Below are 14,055 nucleotides of genomic sequence, written 5' to 3'. Positions count from 1 at the left end.
ATTTACTAAATTAATTGTTTCATTGTCAAATGTTATCCTGTAAAAGGTTAAGTTTGTTTGCCTTTCTTTACCAGTGTAGCTCACCCTCCCCACTGCACAGCCAGATTCAACACCAACCAGGGTAGCTGCAGTCTAAGCAGGCTGCTGTTTCAGATAAGCAGAACATATCAGCTGCTGTGGATCGGAGCCAGGGACCTCATCTCTGTCCTGCTGTGGTTGGTATCTTGAGCCCCTCTCTGCAGTCAGTAACCCCCACTTTCCTGTTTTTTTCTAGCACTCCAGTTCTCGCCTGAATTACCAAAGCAGCGTTCAGGGGTCTTCCCAGTCCCAGAGCACACTAGGCTACGCCTCATCTCAACAGAGCACACAGTACCACCCGTCTCACCAGGCCCACCGGTACTGACCACTGCCTCTGCTTGCCTAGGACAGCGTAGCACAGCCTCCAGCAGGGCGGGGTCTGCATCGCAAAGAGCCCCAGAGTGAAGACTGTGATGCCGTCGTGCAGAGCTCACTAGAGAGGAAACCTTTGCCTACTGAGTGTTCTGAAGGACGACTATCTCTTCTTGGTTGACTTAGGAAGAAGATCTTGTGAAGTGTCCCCAGCCCTCTTCCCGCATGAATTTCTCTGGGACTTCCCTGGTGAAGCCTCTGATCTGCCCCAGCACTTCTGCATCCTTCAGCACTTTCTGAAGGAGTTCCTGGTGCACCTTTCTCACGCTGTAGCAATCATTATAATTTATCTTTTCTTAGGACTTCAATGTTTTAGGAACAGGGTTCCGCGGTGTATAGTTTTATACTTCATGAACTGATTGAACAACACAAGTCATGCACCTTTTAAAGCACTACACAGTCTTCACAGACTAACTGCTTTGCTCTTGGAAGTCTTAAAAGAAACTGTTGCTGTCCCAAAGTACTTTACTATGAGGTTTTTATTTATCTCTTTCAGGGAAGGTCTAGTAAAGGCAAGCGTGGGACAGAGGGTCCCACAGCCAAACCAGTGTTGATCTTTGCAGCTGCCGTGCTCATGCTGCGGAAAGCTGAAGTGGTTGGTGGTTTTTATAATCATTCATGAGGAACTTAGTTCCCAGAAGCATCATATTCTGAATAATATTCAGTAATTAAAAATTATAATTTTAACCTTCATGTAGCTAAGTCTACTCTAAGGGGGGTTCAAGAGCTTTGATGGAACATGGTCCTTTGGGACCCACCTGGGAAATCTGAAAAGACTGTAAACTGCACAGGGCTTCACAGAGGAGTCGTGCTGATCAAGGGACCTTTCTTCCCCTCCAAGGAGGCATCGGCCTCTCCAGAGGAGCCTTGGTCCCTCCAGTCTCTCCACGTCTGGGTCAGCATGAGTGACTTTCTTACATAATCAAGGATACTCAGCTCGAAGCCCGTTCACTCATCCGCAGTGTTCTCCTTTTGTATTTACATTAGGCATAGAGTGACTATTTTTAAAGCATGTTAAAATTTTAGGTTTTATCCATGTTCAAAGTATGTATTATGTATGCATAATTTTGCTTTTGTTACTGAGACTTAATGCTGTCAAGAATCTTTTTATTGCACTGAATGCTTTCTTTTGCCCCTAGGAGAAAATTTAATAATTGTGCCTAAAAACTATGGGCAGATAGTGTAAAGTAGATGAGGTGAATATTTGCATTTCCATGATCTACGAATTAGAGGGGAGTTCTTTTTTAGCTACTTCTAAAGAACCCCTCGCCCTCCAGAGTCAAGAGGAAATGTAAAGGCTTAGAGCCCCCTTTGTAGTGCCGGGGGCAAGAACATCTCTGTTCTGATGCTACTAGCAGCACCAGCCTTGTTTTCAATGTTTCTTGAGCTAGAAAAGTAGCCAGTTGTTGTATATGCAAACTATATGCATTTTTAAAATCTATTCTTGTGAACTTATCTACCTGGTTATGATACTCTGGGGTCCATATTCAAGTAAAATAAGATTTTAGAAGCCAGTATACATTTTGCACTATTGATGTGATACTGTAGCCAGCCAGGACCATACTGATTTCAGCATAATAATGCTTCTGAATAATAATAAAGGTTGAATAGTGACCTGCGTACCAAGACTGACGAAGTCATGGGCGTGCTTCACGGGGAGGAATTTCTGACTGGCTCCATGATTCTTATCCCTTACATTTTAGAAAAAAAGACTCAGCCTCCTGCATAATGTAGCTACCTATATAAAGTTCTGTCTGGTGCCCTAGAGCCTGTGTCCAGGGCCACCGCTCCCTCACAGGCTCAGTGCTCTGCCGGGTAGAAAAGCAGAGAGCAACAGCCAATCCAGTGACATGAGGCTGACTTAGAAACGCCTGTGAGATGAAGGCCCTTTTGTTTACTCTGAACCCAATTGGATCCCTAAGCCTCTGCATTTTATAGTAAACAGTATTATCGGGAAGCAGGTATGTGACTGACCTCTCGAGGAGAAAGCCGGTGATTAACTGCCACAAAAGGCATCTATGCATCTCTGAAATGTTCACAGCAGCCTTCAGCAGCAACTGGGGACACGTATGGACAGAGTCCATTCTACCAAGTGGTTGTAGGGAATCACAATAAACAGAAGTTCTTGCCCTCAAGTGAGCTCACGTTTAATAAAAGACATTAGCCCCGGTCTGTGTATAGAACAAAATACTAAGTTCTTTGTATGCAAGCTGAATACACAATTCTGGCAATACACACTTACACATTTATAGGACGGCCCTAGTAAAAGTGACACACACACCGGGGACCTTCCAGAAAACTCCATTATATACACAGTGGGGTTCCACATCACCCACTGCTTCCGGCCCTTTGCTTTTCTCTTCTTGCCTCAGGGGTAGACGCATACCTGTGCCCAGTACTCTTAGAAGTAGTTTTTGTTCCTCGTTTCCTTTCTCTGTAAAGGAAGCAAAGCCTTTCATATACATTAAGGCCATAGTCCACGGGGTGGAACCTCCTGTGGGGCTTGTGAATCTTCTTAAGGGTAGAATTGACCTCGGTGAGCCTCAAGTGATTGCATTCCTCTTTGAACAGGTATTGCATACTATTTTGTCCCCTAGGGACCCAGAGGCATCCTCCACCTTACGGGAACCTCTAAGTCTAGGGAGATGTTGAAGGATTGAATTGAAAGGTTTCTGTTTTTTTATATTAAAAGTCACTTTTAGAAGTAGCTTTTTGGAGGGGTGTTTGAAAGAAAGGATTCAGGAGTTTGGGACAGGCTAGCTTAAATAAAGTAAGGTAGCTTGGGGCAGGGCTGGTATTACGAGGTTGAGGCAATCCTTTTGATGAAGTAACCATGCAGTGAGATGCAGAAATGGAGGACATGTCTATTTTTATACCTGTGCTTTTGAGACTTTAGGACTCAGAACTCTGATGCCCTGCACTACCTCCCTCTAGCAAAACTAAGACCTTTAAGACGGAACGGACGGCACCAGCATGCATGCAAGTCCACTGCCTCGTGCCTGATGCAGCAACTTGGCCAGTTCTCTGTGCCTCTGAAATGATGCTCTTTTCATCGCTAGAGGGAAAAGGAATTGGAGAGTCAAGTTTGCATCCTGCTTTGCTTTTGTAATGGGTAGCCACAGCTACACGCTGAGGAAAACTAGCAGGGAAGCTGCGACTTCAGCTCGGTGCTGCTCCCCAGGAGATGGAGAAAGGCGGGGGATAGCCATTGGGTTTAACGGAGGCTTAAGGAGTCAAGTACAAGTAATAATTTTCTACAAAATGTAGCAGTTTAGGTCCCCATAATCATCGAGAATAGTCATGAATATCATAACCCCAAAGGTCAGTGTTTGAGGACTTCAAAAAGTGCGTTGTAGCCGAGGAGGTGCTTGTTCCTCTAAGCTGTTGCCGGTAGGGAGTGATACGGATGTGTTATACGGGAAATACCTAATGCACTGTTATCACCTATAGTGAGTAAATTAAGACTATTTAATTTTTTTAAAGCTTTGTCTGGGTAGACACTAAAAGCATTATACAAAGCCAGGACTAAGGTGTCCTTTTTAATAACAGCTGAAAGTACTTTTTATATATGTTATACAGTATGTCCTTTCTAAACTAGTCTGTATTTCTGATAATTCTTATTTGTGAAATGTACCTGTCTATCTTTTTCGGTCATTTTCTGCACGCACCCCCTCTGTATGATCGTAGGTATTGCCATGGCTCTCCTTGCTCTGCTGGGATGTGTATACTCCAGGCCGGCTGCCCTCTAGCCCATTCTGGGGATGCAGGGTGTGCTGCCTCTTCAGAACTAAGGGCTTCTGCTCTGGAGTTATCCAGCCATTCTTCTCAAAGTGACAGTTTCAGCTACGATAAGTTACGTGTATTTTATATTCTTGGTTGAAATAAAATTTAATTGACTTCGTTCCTGTGTGGATTCTTTTAGGGGTAGAAAAAAAAGTTTTTTAATTGAAAAGTATTTATTACACACATACATATGTACACATGCAGGTGCGTAGGCAGAATAGTGCACTTATGGAGGTCTGTCCTATGGTTCCTATTTCTGTGATGAAATAAATCCCAAAAGCAGCTCAGGGAGGAAGATAATGATTTCATTCATACAGCTTGTAGCTTGTAGTCAAGGCAGGAACTGATGCAGAGGCCATGGAGGAGTGCTGCTTACGGACTTGCTTCTCCTGGCTTGCTCAGCCTGCTCTCTTTTAGAACCCAGGTGTAGTGAGAAGGCCAGCAGGCCTGCTTTTCGTCCCGCCCAGCTCCCGCATGGTTAGCTTTACACCTGAAATAACAACACACAAATTGTATTCATTTAAACACTGCCTGGCCCATTAGCTCTAGCCTTTTACTGGCTAACTCTCACATCTTGGTTAACCCATTTCTCTTAATGTGTGTAGCACCACGAGGTGGTGGCTTACCAGGAAAGATCCTAACCTACATCCGTCTCAGGTCGGAGAATCATGGCATCTGCCTGACTCTGCTTTCTTCCTCCCAGAATTCTGTTCTGTCTACTCCGCCTATCTAAGCTGTTGTCCTATCAAAGGCCAAGGCAGTCTCTTTATTTGACCAATGAAAGTAACACATAGAAGACCCACCTACATCACCCAAGACCACCAGCCCAGGGGTGGCACTGCCCACAGTGGGTGGGTCCTCCCATATCAATCATCAGTCACAGAAAGTGCACTACAAGCTTGCCCACAGGCCAATCTGGTGGAAGCACTTCCTCAACTGGAGGTTCCCTCTACCCAAGTGACTCTGACTTGTGTCAAGTCAACATAAAACCAGCCCTGACTGTCCCGGACCTTGTAGACTAGGCTGGCCTCGAACTCACAGATTGTGGGATTAAAGATGTGCATCTCCTCTGCCCAGCTGCAATGTACTCTTGTTCAGGGAAGTTATGTCGCAGAACCACAGGAACAAATGGGACTTGCATAAAGAAGAGAAGTCAAAGTTTTCTAAACACCACTCAAGAAAAGTATCTAGATATTTTATAAACAGCATTTTTGTGAGTGGAGTTGGGCAGCAAGATTCTCCTTTTGAAAGGCTGTGCTGTTGGGCTTGCCTGCCCATCTAGTCTGCCTTCTGAGGTCACTGCAGCAGTCAGAGGTGTCATGGAGTGAGGAATGTTTTAAGTGACAAAGCTGCTTGTTGTAAAATCGACACTATACGTCCAACTTGGCTGTTTCCCTATAGGCTTCAATTGTACATTGTGATAAAACACTTAACCTAAAGCATCTCGGGGAGGAAAGAGATCGTTTGGCTTACATATTCTGGGTCACTCAGCAAGGCAGGAGCTGATGTAGAGGCCATGGAGAAGCATCCAGGACCACCTGCCTAGGGGTGGCACCACCCACAGGTAGCTGGGCCTTCCCATATAAATCATCAGTTAAGAAAATGCCTGTCTTAGGGTTTCTGTTGCTGTAAAGAGGCACCATGACCATGTGACTCTTAGAAGGAAAGCATTTAATTGGAGGTTCAGCCCTTTAGCATGGTGGTGTGCAGGCACACGTGGTGAAAGCTACAGCTTGGTCAGAAAGCAACAGGAAGTCAACTGACACACTGGGTGGTGTCTTGAGCATAGAAGATCTCAAAGCTGCCCCCACAGTAACACACTTCCTTCAACAAGGTCATACCCACTCCAAAAAAGCCATACCTAATAGTGCCACTCCCTGTGAGCGTATGGGGACCAATTACATTCTAACTACCACAATGCCCCATGAGCCCATCTGGTGAGGGCATTTTCTCAACCACCAGCACAGGTCCTGTGCTCCTTGTAGGATAGATCTTTCCTTGGAAAACTTCTCTGCTCACCTTCCTTTCTCAAAGCCATCTGGGTAAGAGAACATGGACTGGATGGACCCTTACCACTCTTAGGTAGCAACTGGAACGTAATGTCCCTAGCAGATTGAGTTACTGGGTCAATGCTCCCAGGTTTCAGGCACTGTCAGGCCCTTACAACTGATATGGTACATACCCAACTCAAAGCAGTTATCGAATGTGACCAGTCAGAAGCATCGTTGTCTACTTGTATTGAAATCCTGGGCCAAATACTATGCCAAGTTTGTATATGGACAAAATACATAGTTTTGATGAGTGGAAGCAATTTAGAGTTTGCCGGTTGTGGGGTACACACTGTTGTGACCTCCACAGTCACTCTGTTTCCTCTTTGCTCTCTGAAGACCAATTAGCTCATTCTGCCCAGGGTGGCCATGCCTTCCCACGAAGGCTGGGGCTTTTGTAGCAAAAGAGGATGGATATTGGAATGAAAGCAACGCTTTTGTCCTTGGCAAGGTTATTGATTTAAGCACGGACATGTAGCATACCAACCAGTATAACCTGAGAGAAAGTCTCCTGGGGTGGGGCTTAGTGTCTAGAAGGATTTGCTTTCAGTTTAGGATTAACACAGTAACGTTCTCTTTCTACCTCTAGACATTATGAGTGAGAAGCCCTGATAGCCATATGGGAGCCAGGAAGAGAGCCAGTCTTGTAGGACAAGCCGTAAGAACCAGAGAGAGCAATGGCAAGAGCCCTGGAGCTGCCCTGACTCTGGACTTCTTTTCTGAAATATTGTAATTTCTTCTCAGACTCCAATTTTATTTGTGCTTTCTGGAATCAGTCAAACTCTCTAGCTCCGAGGGGTTCATCTTACTTGCGGTGTCGTGTCTGGGAAGTTTGTTGTCTGCAAGCCTTAGAAGATTACAGTGAGTGAATGTCTCTTCTCATGCCCCAAGCTCTGAGGCCTCTATATTTAAATGAGTGGCTCTAATATTAGCATTTTTAGTGTCCCTAAATTAGCAACATCGATTCCTTAGCAGCAGTGACAGGCTATGGCGATAAACTGTGCTTGGTGCTCTAACAATAAAATCCCTCCATGCCTCAGGCCACGCCCAACAGCCCCGGGCCTCTGTGTTTTCTGTGCAGGTATCAGTGTCAGGCTGGGGCCCTCTTGGCATTCAATAAGCTTGCAGCAGTCTCCTCCCCCTCTGCAAGGCACTAGAAGAGGGTCTCACCCTCTGCCTTTCAAGTCCTGGGCTCGCTCTGAAAGTACGATGAAAACCTTTCCATACAACTTTCCTCAATTATTTGGCCTCCACAAAAGAGCATCTTTTTTGATGGTTTGTGATAGATGTCTGGTTTGACGCACATGGTTTAGCATGTAATTGTATGTGTCCTGTGATGCACATGGTTTCGCATGTAGTTGTATATATGTCCTATGTAGTACGTATGTCCTGTGTAGTTGTATATATGTCCTGTGTACTATGTATGTCTTGTGTTTTCCTTTTACTAGTTAACGCTTTATCTGCCTCCCTTCACTCCCCTGCTAGGTGAATAAAAGTAGTAAAGCGAAGGTAGATGAGTAGGCTCGGATCAGTGGCTGAGAGTGCTTGTTTTACAAACATGAAGATCTGAGTTCAGATCCCAAGCTCCCATGTAAAAAGACAGGCATGTCTACCTAAGCCTGGAACCCCCAGCATTGGGGGACAGAGGTACTGCCTGACCAAAACAAAGAGCTTCGGGTTCAGAGAAAGACAGTGTCTCAGGCAATAGGGAGAGAGCAATCGAGGGAGTAGCCTACGTTCTTGGGCCTCTGCACACTCCTGTGCACGCAGAGTACATACACTGTTACAGAGTACCTGAAAAGAAAACTCCCAGCCGGGCAGTGGTGGCGCACACCTTTAATCCCAGCACTCAGGAGGCAGAGGCAGGCGGATCTCTGAGTTCGAGGCCAGCCTGGTCTACAAGAGCTAGTTCCAGGACAGACTCCAAACACTACAGAGAAACCCTGTCTCGAAAAACCGAAAAACAAAACAAAACAAAACAAAACACCTCCTGAGAGGCCCGAATAATTTGAATGGAGTCTTTATCAGCCACTGGAGAGACTGCCCCGAGCAGATTAGCAGGAAGCAGCCTCAACCTCCAGTTGGTTTGAGGTTTTGAGGGCAAACAAGGCAATTGTGACATGTACTGAAAGGGGCTCCGGAGACATGAGAGTCAAGTGGTCAGGCACCTAGCCTGTAGCTCAGGGACACAATTGCATAGGAATTTAGGGCTGGTCCAGAGACCAGTTTTACCCAAGATAGTTTTAGCACTTAGAGTATTCTTAGGAATACCAATATGTTCATGAGCTAGCATAACTGTACTTCACTAATCCACTACAAAACCACATATACCGCACGCACAGAGGGAGGACTTGTTAGAGTATTGTCCAGGCCAACAGCCTGTAATCATGTCCTAGACTCGCGTCTCTTTTAATAAGAAATGTGTAACATAGCTAAGCAGTGGTGGCGCACACCTTTAATCCCAGCACTTGAGAGGGAAGGGCAGGCAGATCTCTGTGAGTTCTAGACCAGCTTGGTCTACAAAGTGAGTTCCAGGACAGCCAAGACTGTTACACAAAGAAATCTTGTGTCAAAAAATCAAAAATAAACAAACAAATAAATTTGTAGCAGGCACACCTTTGTTCAAAATCATGGCGTCTTTAGTCTCCAGGACAACTGGAAGCAGGGTGAAGCGTAGAATGGTGGCCTTCTTGTAAGAGCGTCTACTTCTTCTACTTCGCTTTGCACGGACGCCTGCTTGATAATCCCACTGGGCGTGTCTGTCCACCTACATTTCATACTCCTGGAGGTCATAGCTATAGGGCTAAGTCACTGCCTTTCAACTGTCCCCTTGAGTCCTGATTCCAGTAACAAGAGGACAAAGCACCCTCCTCATCCCCAACCCTCTCATCCTGAGCTGATAATTACACTGTTTATGATGGTGCGGCTATCATCTGGGGCAGATTATTATAGGAACCAGACTGGCCTCTTGGGAAACAGCCCAAGGCAATAATTTATGGAACTGTCTTGCAGTGTAGAAAGAAAAACAGTCATGAGTCATTTAGGAAAACTTTTCCATATAGGGCCCAGTCTGTACATGTTAGCATGCCCAGAAAAACTGACTCCTGCCCAGAAAAACTGACATTCCCCCCAATCTAGGCTAGCCATATACCAAAACCATTAGTATGCCCTTAAATCCCACAGACTTCTAGAAGGCCCTTAGAGACCTTTACTAGGCATTAGATACCATTTTCCTGGAAATCTGTGGCTCCTCACAGACCTGGAATGAACTAAACAGTGTGAAGTCCAGCATCTGCACCTTAATGTTGTGTCTGTCCCCTTTATTTTGGGTCAGTCACCAGCTTAACTCTGTACATACTCATTAATCACGCACGAGGTATGTCCAAAACAAGTTGCTGCTTAACCTACTTCATCTTGCTTTCAGGCCGAAGACCCAAAGAACAGCCTTTCCGCTGTCTGCTTTCGTGATCTCTCACCCCAGATCCCCAAGGACACATGAAGGTCTTCGCTCTGTGTTGTGACCCTGCAGTCCCGTTGGAGTCCGGGGACAGCAGAGCCTCTCCCAGATAGATGGCCCTATGTTAACATCATCCCCCAGCAAAAGCAGTCCTCTCCAGGAACTGATTGTCCCCCAAGAGTAAGGACCTGAGGCCATCTTAGAGACCCAGAACTAAGCTGGTGGGCAGTCAGTTTGTGTACCTCTTTCCCTTCTGATGGCTAAAGAAACTCCATTTTTCAGGGTGTGGGCAGCGCACACCTTTGATCCCAGCACTCAGAAGGCAGAGGCAGGTGGATCTCTGTGAGTTCAAGGCCAGCCTGGTCTACAGAGTGAATTCTAGGACATTCAAGGCTACATGAGGAAATCCTGTGTCGAAAAACCAGAAGAGAAAGGAGGGAGGGAGGAAGGGAGGGAGGGAGGAAAGGAGGGAGGGAGGGAGGGAGGAAAGGAGGGAGAGAGGGAGGGAAGAAAGGAAGGAAGGAAGGAAGGAAGAAAGAGAAAGAAAGAAAGAAAGCAAGCAAGCAAGCAAGCAAGCTCCATTTTATGCCATGCATCTATATCTATCTTGGTACCCACCAGCCATTTGTCTGACTCCAGGCCCCGAACCCCCACCAGAAATGTACAGCCATGACTATCTGCTTCTTATGATCTGACTAACTGCTTTTTGGCTTCTGTTAGCTCACTTACACAGGTTCCCAACAGTTGTTTTGAGTTGCCTTACTTAACCTTTTAACTTGGCAGACCTGCGCAGTTCTTGCTTGCACGGATACTGAAGGTCTTCACTCGGTTTGCCGCTTGAAACTCGCTTCCCCCACACTCCTCCTTCAGGACCCGCCTGAGGTCGGGCTCTAGGGCTGTCAGCCCACCAGCGGCTAATCAATAAATCTTTTAATTATGGTTGGATTGAGTCTACCGTCTTTTCCCCAGGGGTCACACATTCCCTAACACCCTCTGGCCTGATTCATCTTCTGAACCTAAAGTTCATGTCGTGACTGGGTCCTAAGGATGGACTTGAGTTTCTTTACCCGTTTCTATTCCCACTGTGTCCATGTATTTTTATATTTCCTCTCTCTCTGCCTTTCACCGTTATCCGTCTCTTCCACTAGCCTGTTGGTCTCCTTGGACCTGGACTTGAAAACTTGGATGGTTGTCCTAGAGCCATCCACTGGTCAACCGAGACCTGCCGGAGACAAGATTATTTGTTTACTCCTGGACAACCCAGAACTTGACCTTCAACACAGCAGGCTCTGAGATGAATGCCAGAACACGTGTTTACGGGTTCACTGCCCTCGGGTCTCAAGGGCCTGCTCTGGACTAGTGGAATGCAGCAGGCGAACCCTGGGGGGGAGCCCTTTGGTGGGGGTAGTTCTCTGTTGCTGTTGGTCACGAGTTTACCTCCTGAAGCTAGAGAGGAATGTCCTATCTGGTTCTTCTTGTTAGTTTCTGATTTTTATTGAGACTCCTTATATTTGGAGTCACTGTCATTATGGCTTTCTTTAATTGTGGAAGCTTATGATAACAGTGGCTGGGAAGTCTTTGATAAATCCAGTTTTTGGGTCTCTGCAGAGCTAATAGGCATATGTCTCATAGCTGTGAAAATTAAAACAAAAAATCACAATGAAAACAGTTTCAGAGGCTGCGAGTGTGGCTAAATGGCCGAGCACTTGCCCAGCATGCACGAGGCCCTGGGTTCAATCCCATCACCAGGAAACAGCTACCCTGGAGTGTGGAGTTTGGTCATTTCCACCCTCAGCCTCTTGAGAAGCACTAGGGAGATTCCTAGTGCCCAGAGGGGTGAGAAGCCATTCAATGAGGCTTTATTAATATTTTTATCCATATTTCTATTTCCCCTTTGTATTTCTTTTTTTATTTTCTTTTTTTGTTAAATATTTATTTATTTATTTATTATGTATACAATATTCTGTCTGTGTGTATGTCTGCAGGCCAGAAGAGGACACCAGACCTCATTACAGATGGTTGTGAGCCATCATGTGGTTGCTGGGAATTGAACTCAGGACCTTTGGAAGAGCAGGCTTTTAACCACTGAGCCATCTCTCCAGCCCCCCCCCCTTTTTTTTAATTTTCTTAAACACACATTGTGGCATGTGGAGGGGGGAGTAGATGCATACACATACCTGCAGGTGAGGGTCAGAGAACAGCTTTGGGTACCATCCTGAGAACGATGCTCACCACCTTAGTGACAGGGCTTCTTTCTGGCCGGGAGCTTACCGATTAAGATAGGCTAGCTAGCCAACAAGCCCCAGAGATCCTCCTGTTTCTGTCTTCTCCAAACTGGAATTACAAGAACTGGCCATCACACCTAACATTTCTGAATGAGCCTTGGAGGAGGGGAGGTATCAAGGGGCGGGGGCAAGCTGAGCCATCTCCCCAGCCCCTTTTTCGTTTATATTATTTTTTTGTTAATGCAAAGAAACAGGCTTTGCTGTGATGCTTTCACTCAGACGATACTCTGTTCTCGCTCACTTAGCACTGCCCTCACCTTCCTCCTTTGTTTCTGTGATGTGTGTGTTCCACTGCCCTCTCTTCTCCTCTTCCCTTTGGACCATTTCTTCCTTTCTCATAAGCTTCTTTCTATTTTTATGGCCCCGTCTACACACACGCGTGCACACACACACACACACACACACACACACACATGCTCACACACACGCACACACATACACACACACATGCGCACACATGCACACACATACACACACGCATACACGAGCGCGCACACACATACGCGTGCATGCCCGCGCACACACACCTAAATCTCCGTTCTGTATATAAAAGAGAGCATGCATATTTGTCTTTCTGAATTTGGCTTATTTCACTTAACAACTATCTCCAGTTCCATCGATTTTATTGTGCAGGTCATCATTTCCTTTTTTTTATTATGGCTGAATAAGATTCCATTGTTCATATACACTACACTTTATTTATCCATTCATCTGTTGAGGGACATGGAAGCTGCTTACATGTCTTGGCTGGTATGCACAGTGTAGCTGTAAGCATGGATGTGCAAGTATTTCTGTAGTGTGGTGACCTAGAATCTTTAGGGTTCATCCCCAGGAGTGGTATAGCTGGACCTCTGGGTAGTTCTATTGGTTTAATTTCCATATTGTCTGACATGTGCACAGCAGGGTACAAGTCACCCCCTTTCCCCAAATCCACATGGGCATTTGTTGATGGTAGCCACTCTGCCTGGGATGGGATGGAATCTCGAAACACTTTTAATTTGGATGTACGTAATAGCCGAACATGATGAATACCTTTTAAAATATGTATTGACCATTTGTATTTCTTTGAGAATTGTTTATTCAATCAATTAGCTCACATATCGATTGGATGGTTCAACTTTCCAATATTTAGCTCTTGGAGTTCTTTATAGATGCTAATGGTGATACCATCAGATGCATGGTTGGCAGGATTTTCTCCGATTCTGCTGGCGTCTCTTCACTGTGTTGATGGTTTTCTTTATAAGTATCACCTTCAAAGTAGCAGGATACAAAAACAATATACAAAATTTGATGCTTTTCTAGATATTGATAATGAATTTATAAAGAACTAAATCAGGGGGAAATGATTTCAATAAAATGATAAAATACTTGAGAATAAGCCTAACGAAGGAGATGAAAGACCTCTACAATAAAAGGTCTAAAAGGCTGAAGAAGGAAATTGAACAAGACACGAGGAGATGGAGGCACATCCCATCTCCTCACAGTACTGTGAAAACCACCACACTGCAGGAAGCCACCCGCTAATTCAATACAATTCCCACCAAAATCCCAATGGAATTCTTCATAGAGCTAAAAAACTAAAATTAATATACAAAAGCATAAAAGACCTCAACTAGCCAAAGCAATCCCAAGCAGAAGGAACAATACTGGAGCTAGCATGATGCCTGATCTTCAACTATACTACAGAACTGAGGAAACAAACAGCATGGGACTGTCAATCAATACAGACACGCCCACAAAGAGAACCGAGGCGCCTGAAACACTTCAGCAAAGGCGTCAGAACATTCTCTGGGAAAGCCCCTTCCTCAAACCGGACATCCACGTGCGAAAGAATGCAGCTAGATCCCCATCTCTCACCCTCCACAAAAATCTGTTCAAAATGGAGCAAAGACCTCCATGAGCTCTTGTACTGTCAGAAGCAGATGTAGGCAAAATGCTTCAAATACACGCACGGGCAAAGGCTTCATCTCTTTAGTTATGTTTATTCCCAAGCCTTTTATTTATTTTTGAAGCTATCTCCCCTGAGTTTGAA

At 45.3% G+C, this 14,055-nt stretch overlaps 1 protein-coding gene across 2 annotated transcripts in view; it reads left to right on the top strand.

Annotated features, from left to right (window-relative positions):
* Positions 1 to 4,351, top strand: part of Cdk19 (cyclin dependent kinase 19) — a 141,731-nt gene extending 137,380 nt beyond the window's left edge. For both annotated transcript variants that reach the window (XM_075945082.1, XM_075945089.1), the window contains one exon: positions 275 to 4,351. In XM_075945082.1, the coding sequence (XP_075801197.1) occupies positions 275 to 403 (129 nt within the window). In that variant the 3' untranslated portion in view covers positions 404 to 4,351. The remainder of the gene's footprint in view (positions 1 to 274) is intronic.
* Positions 4,352 to 14,055: the final 9,704 nt, after the last annotated feature.

This window comes from Microtus pennsylvanicus, chromosome 1, assembly GCF_037038515.1.
Source record: "Microtus pennsylvanicus isolate mMicPen1 chromosome 1, mMicPen1.hap1, whole genome shotgun sequence".
NCBI classification, from domain to species: Eukaryota; Metazoa; Chordata; class Mammalia; order Rodentia; family Cricetidae; genus Microtus; species Microtus pennsylvanicus.
Note: the sequence above shows the minus strand (reverse complement) of the source record. Positions and strands in the feature narration are given on the sequence as shown.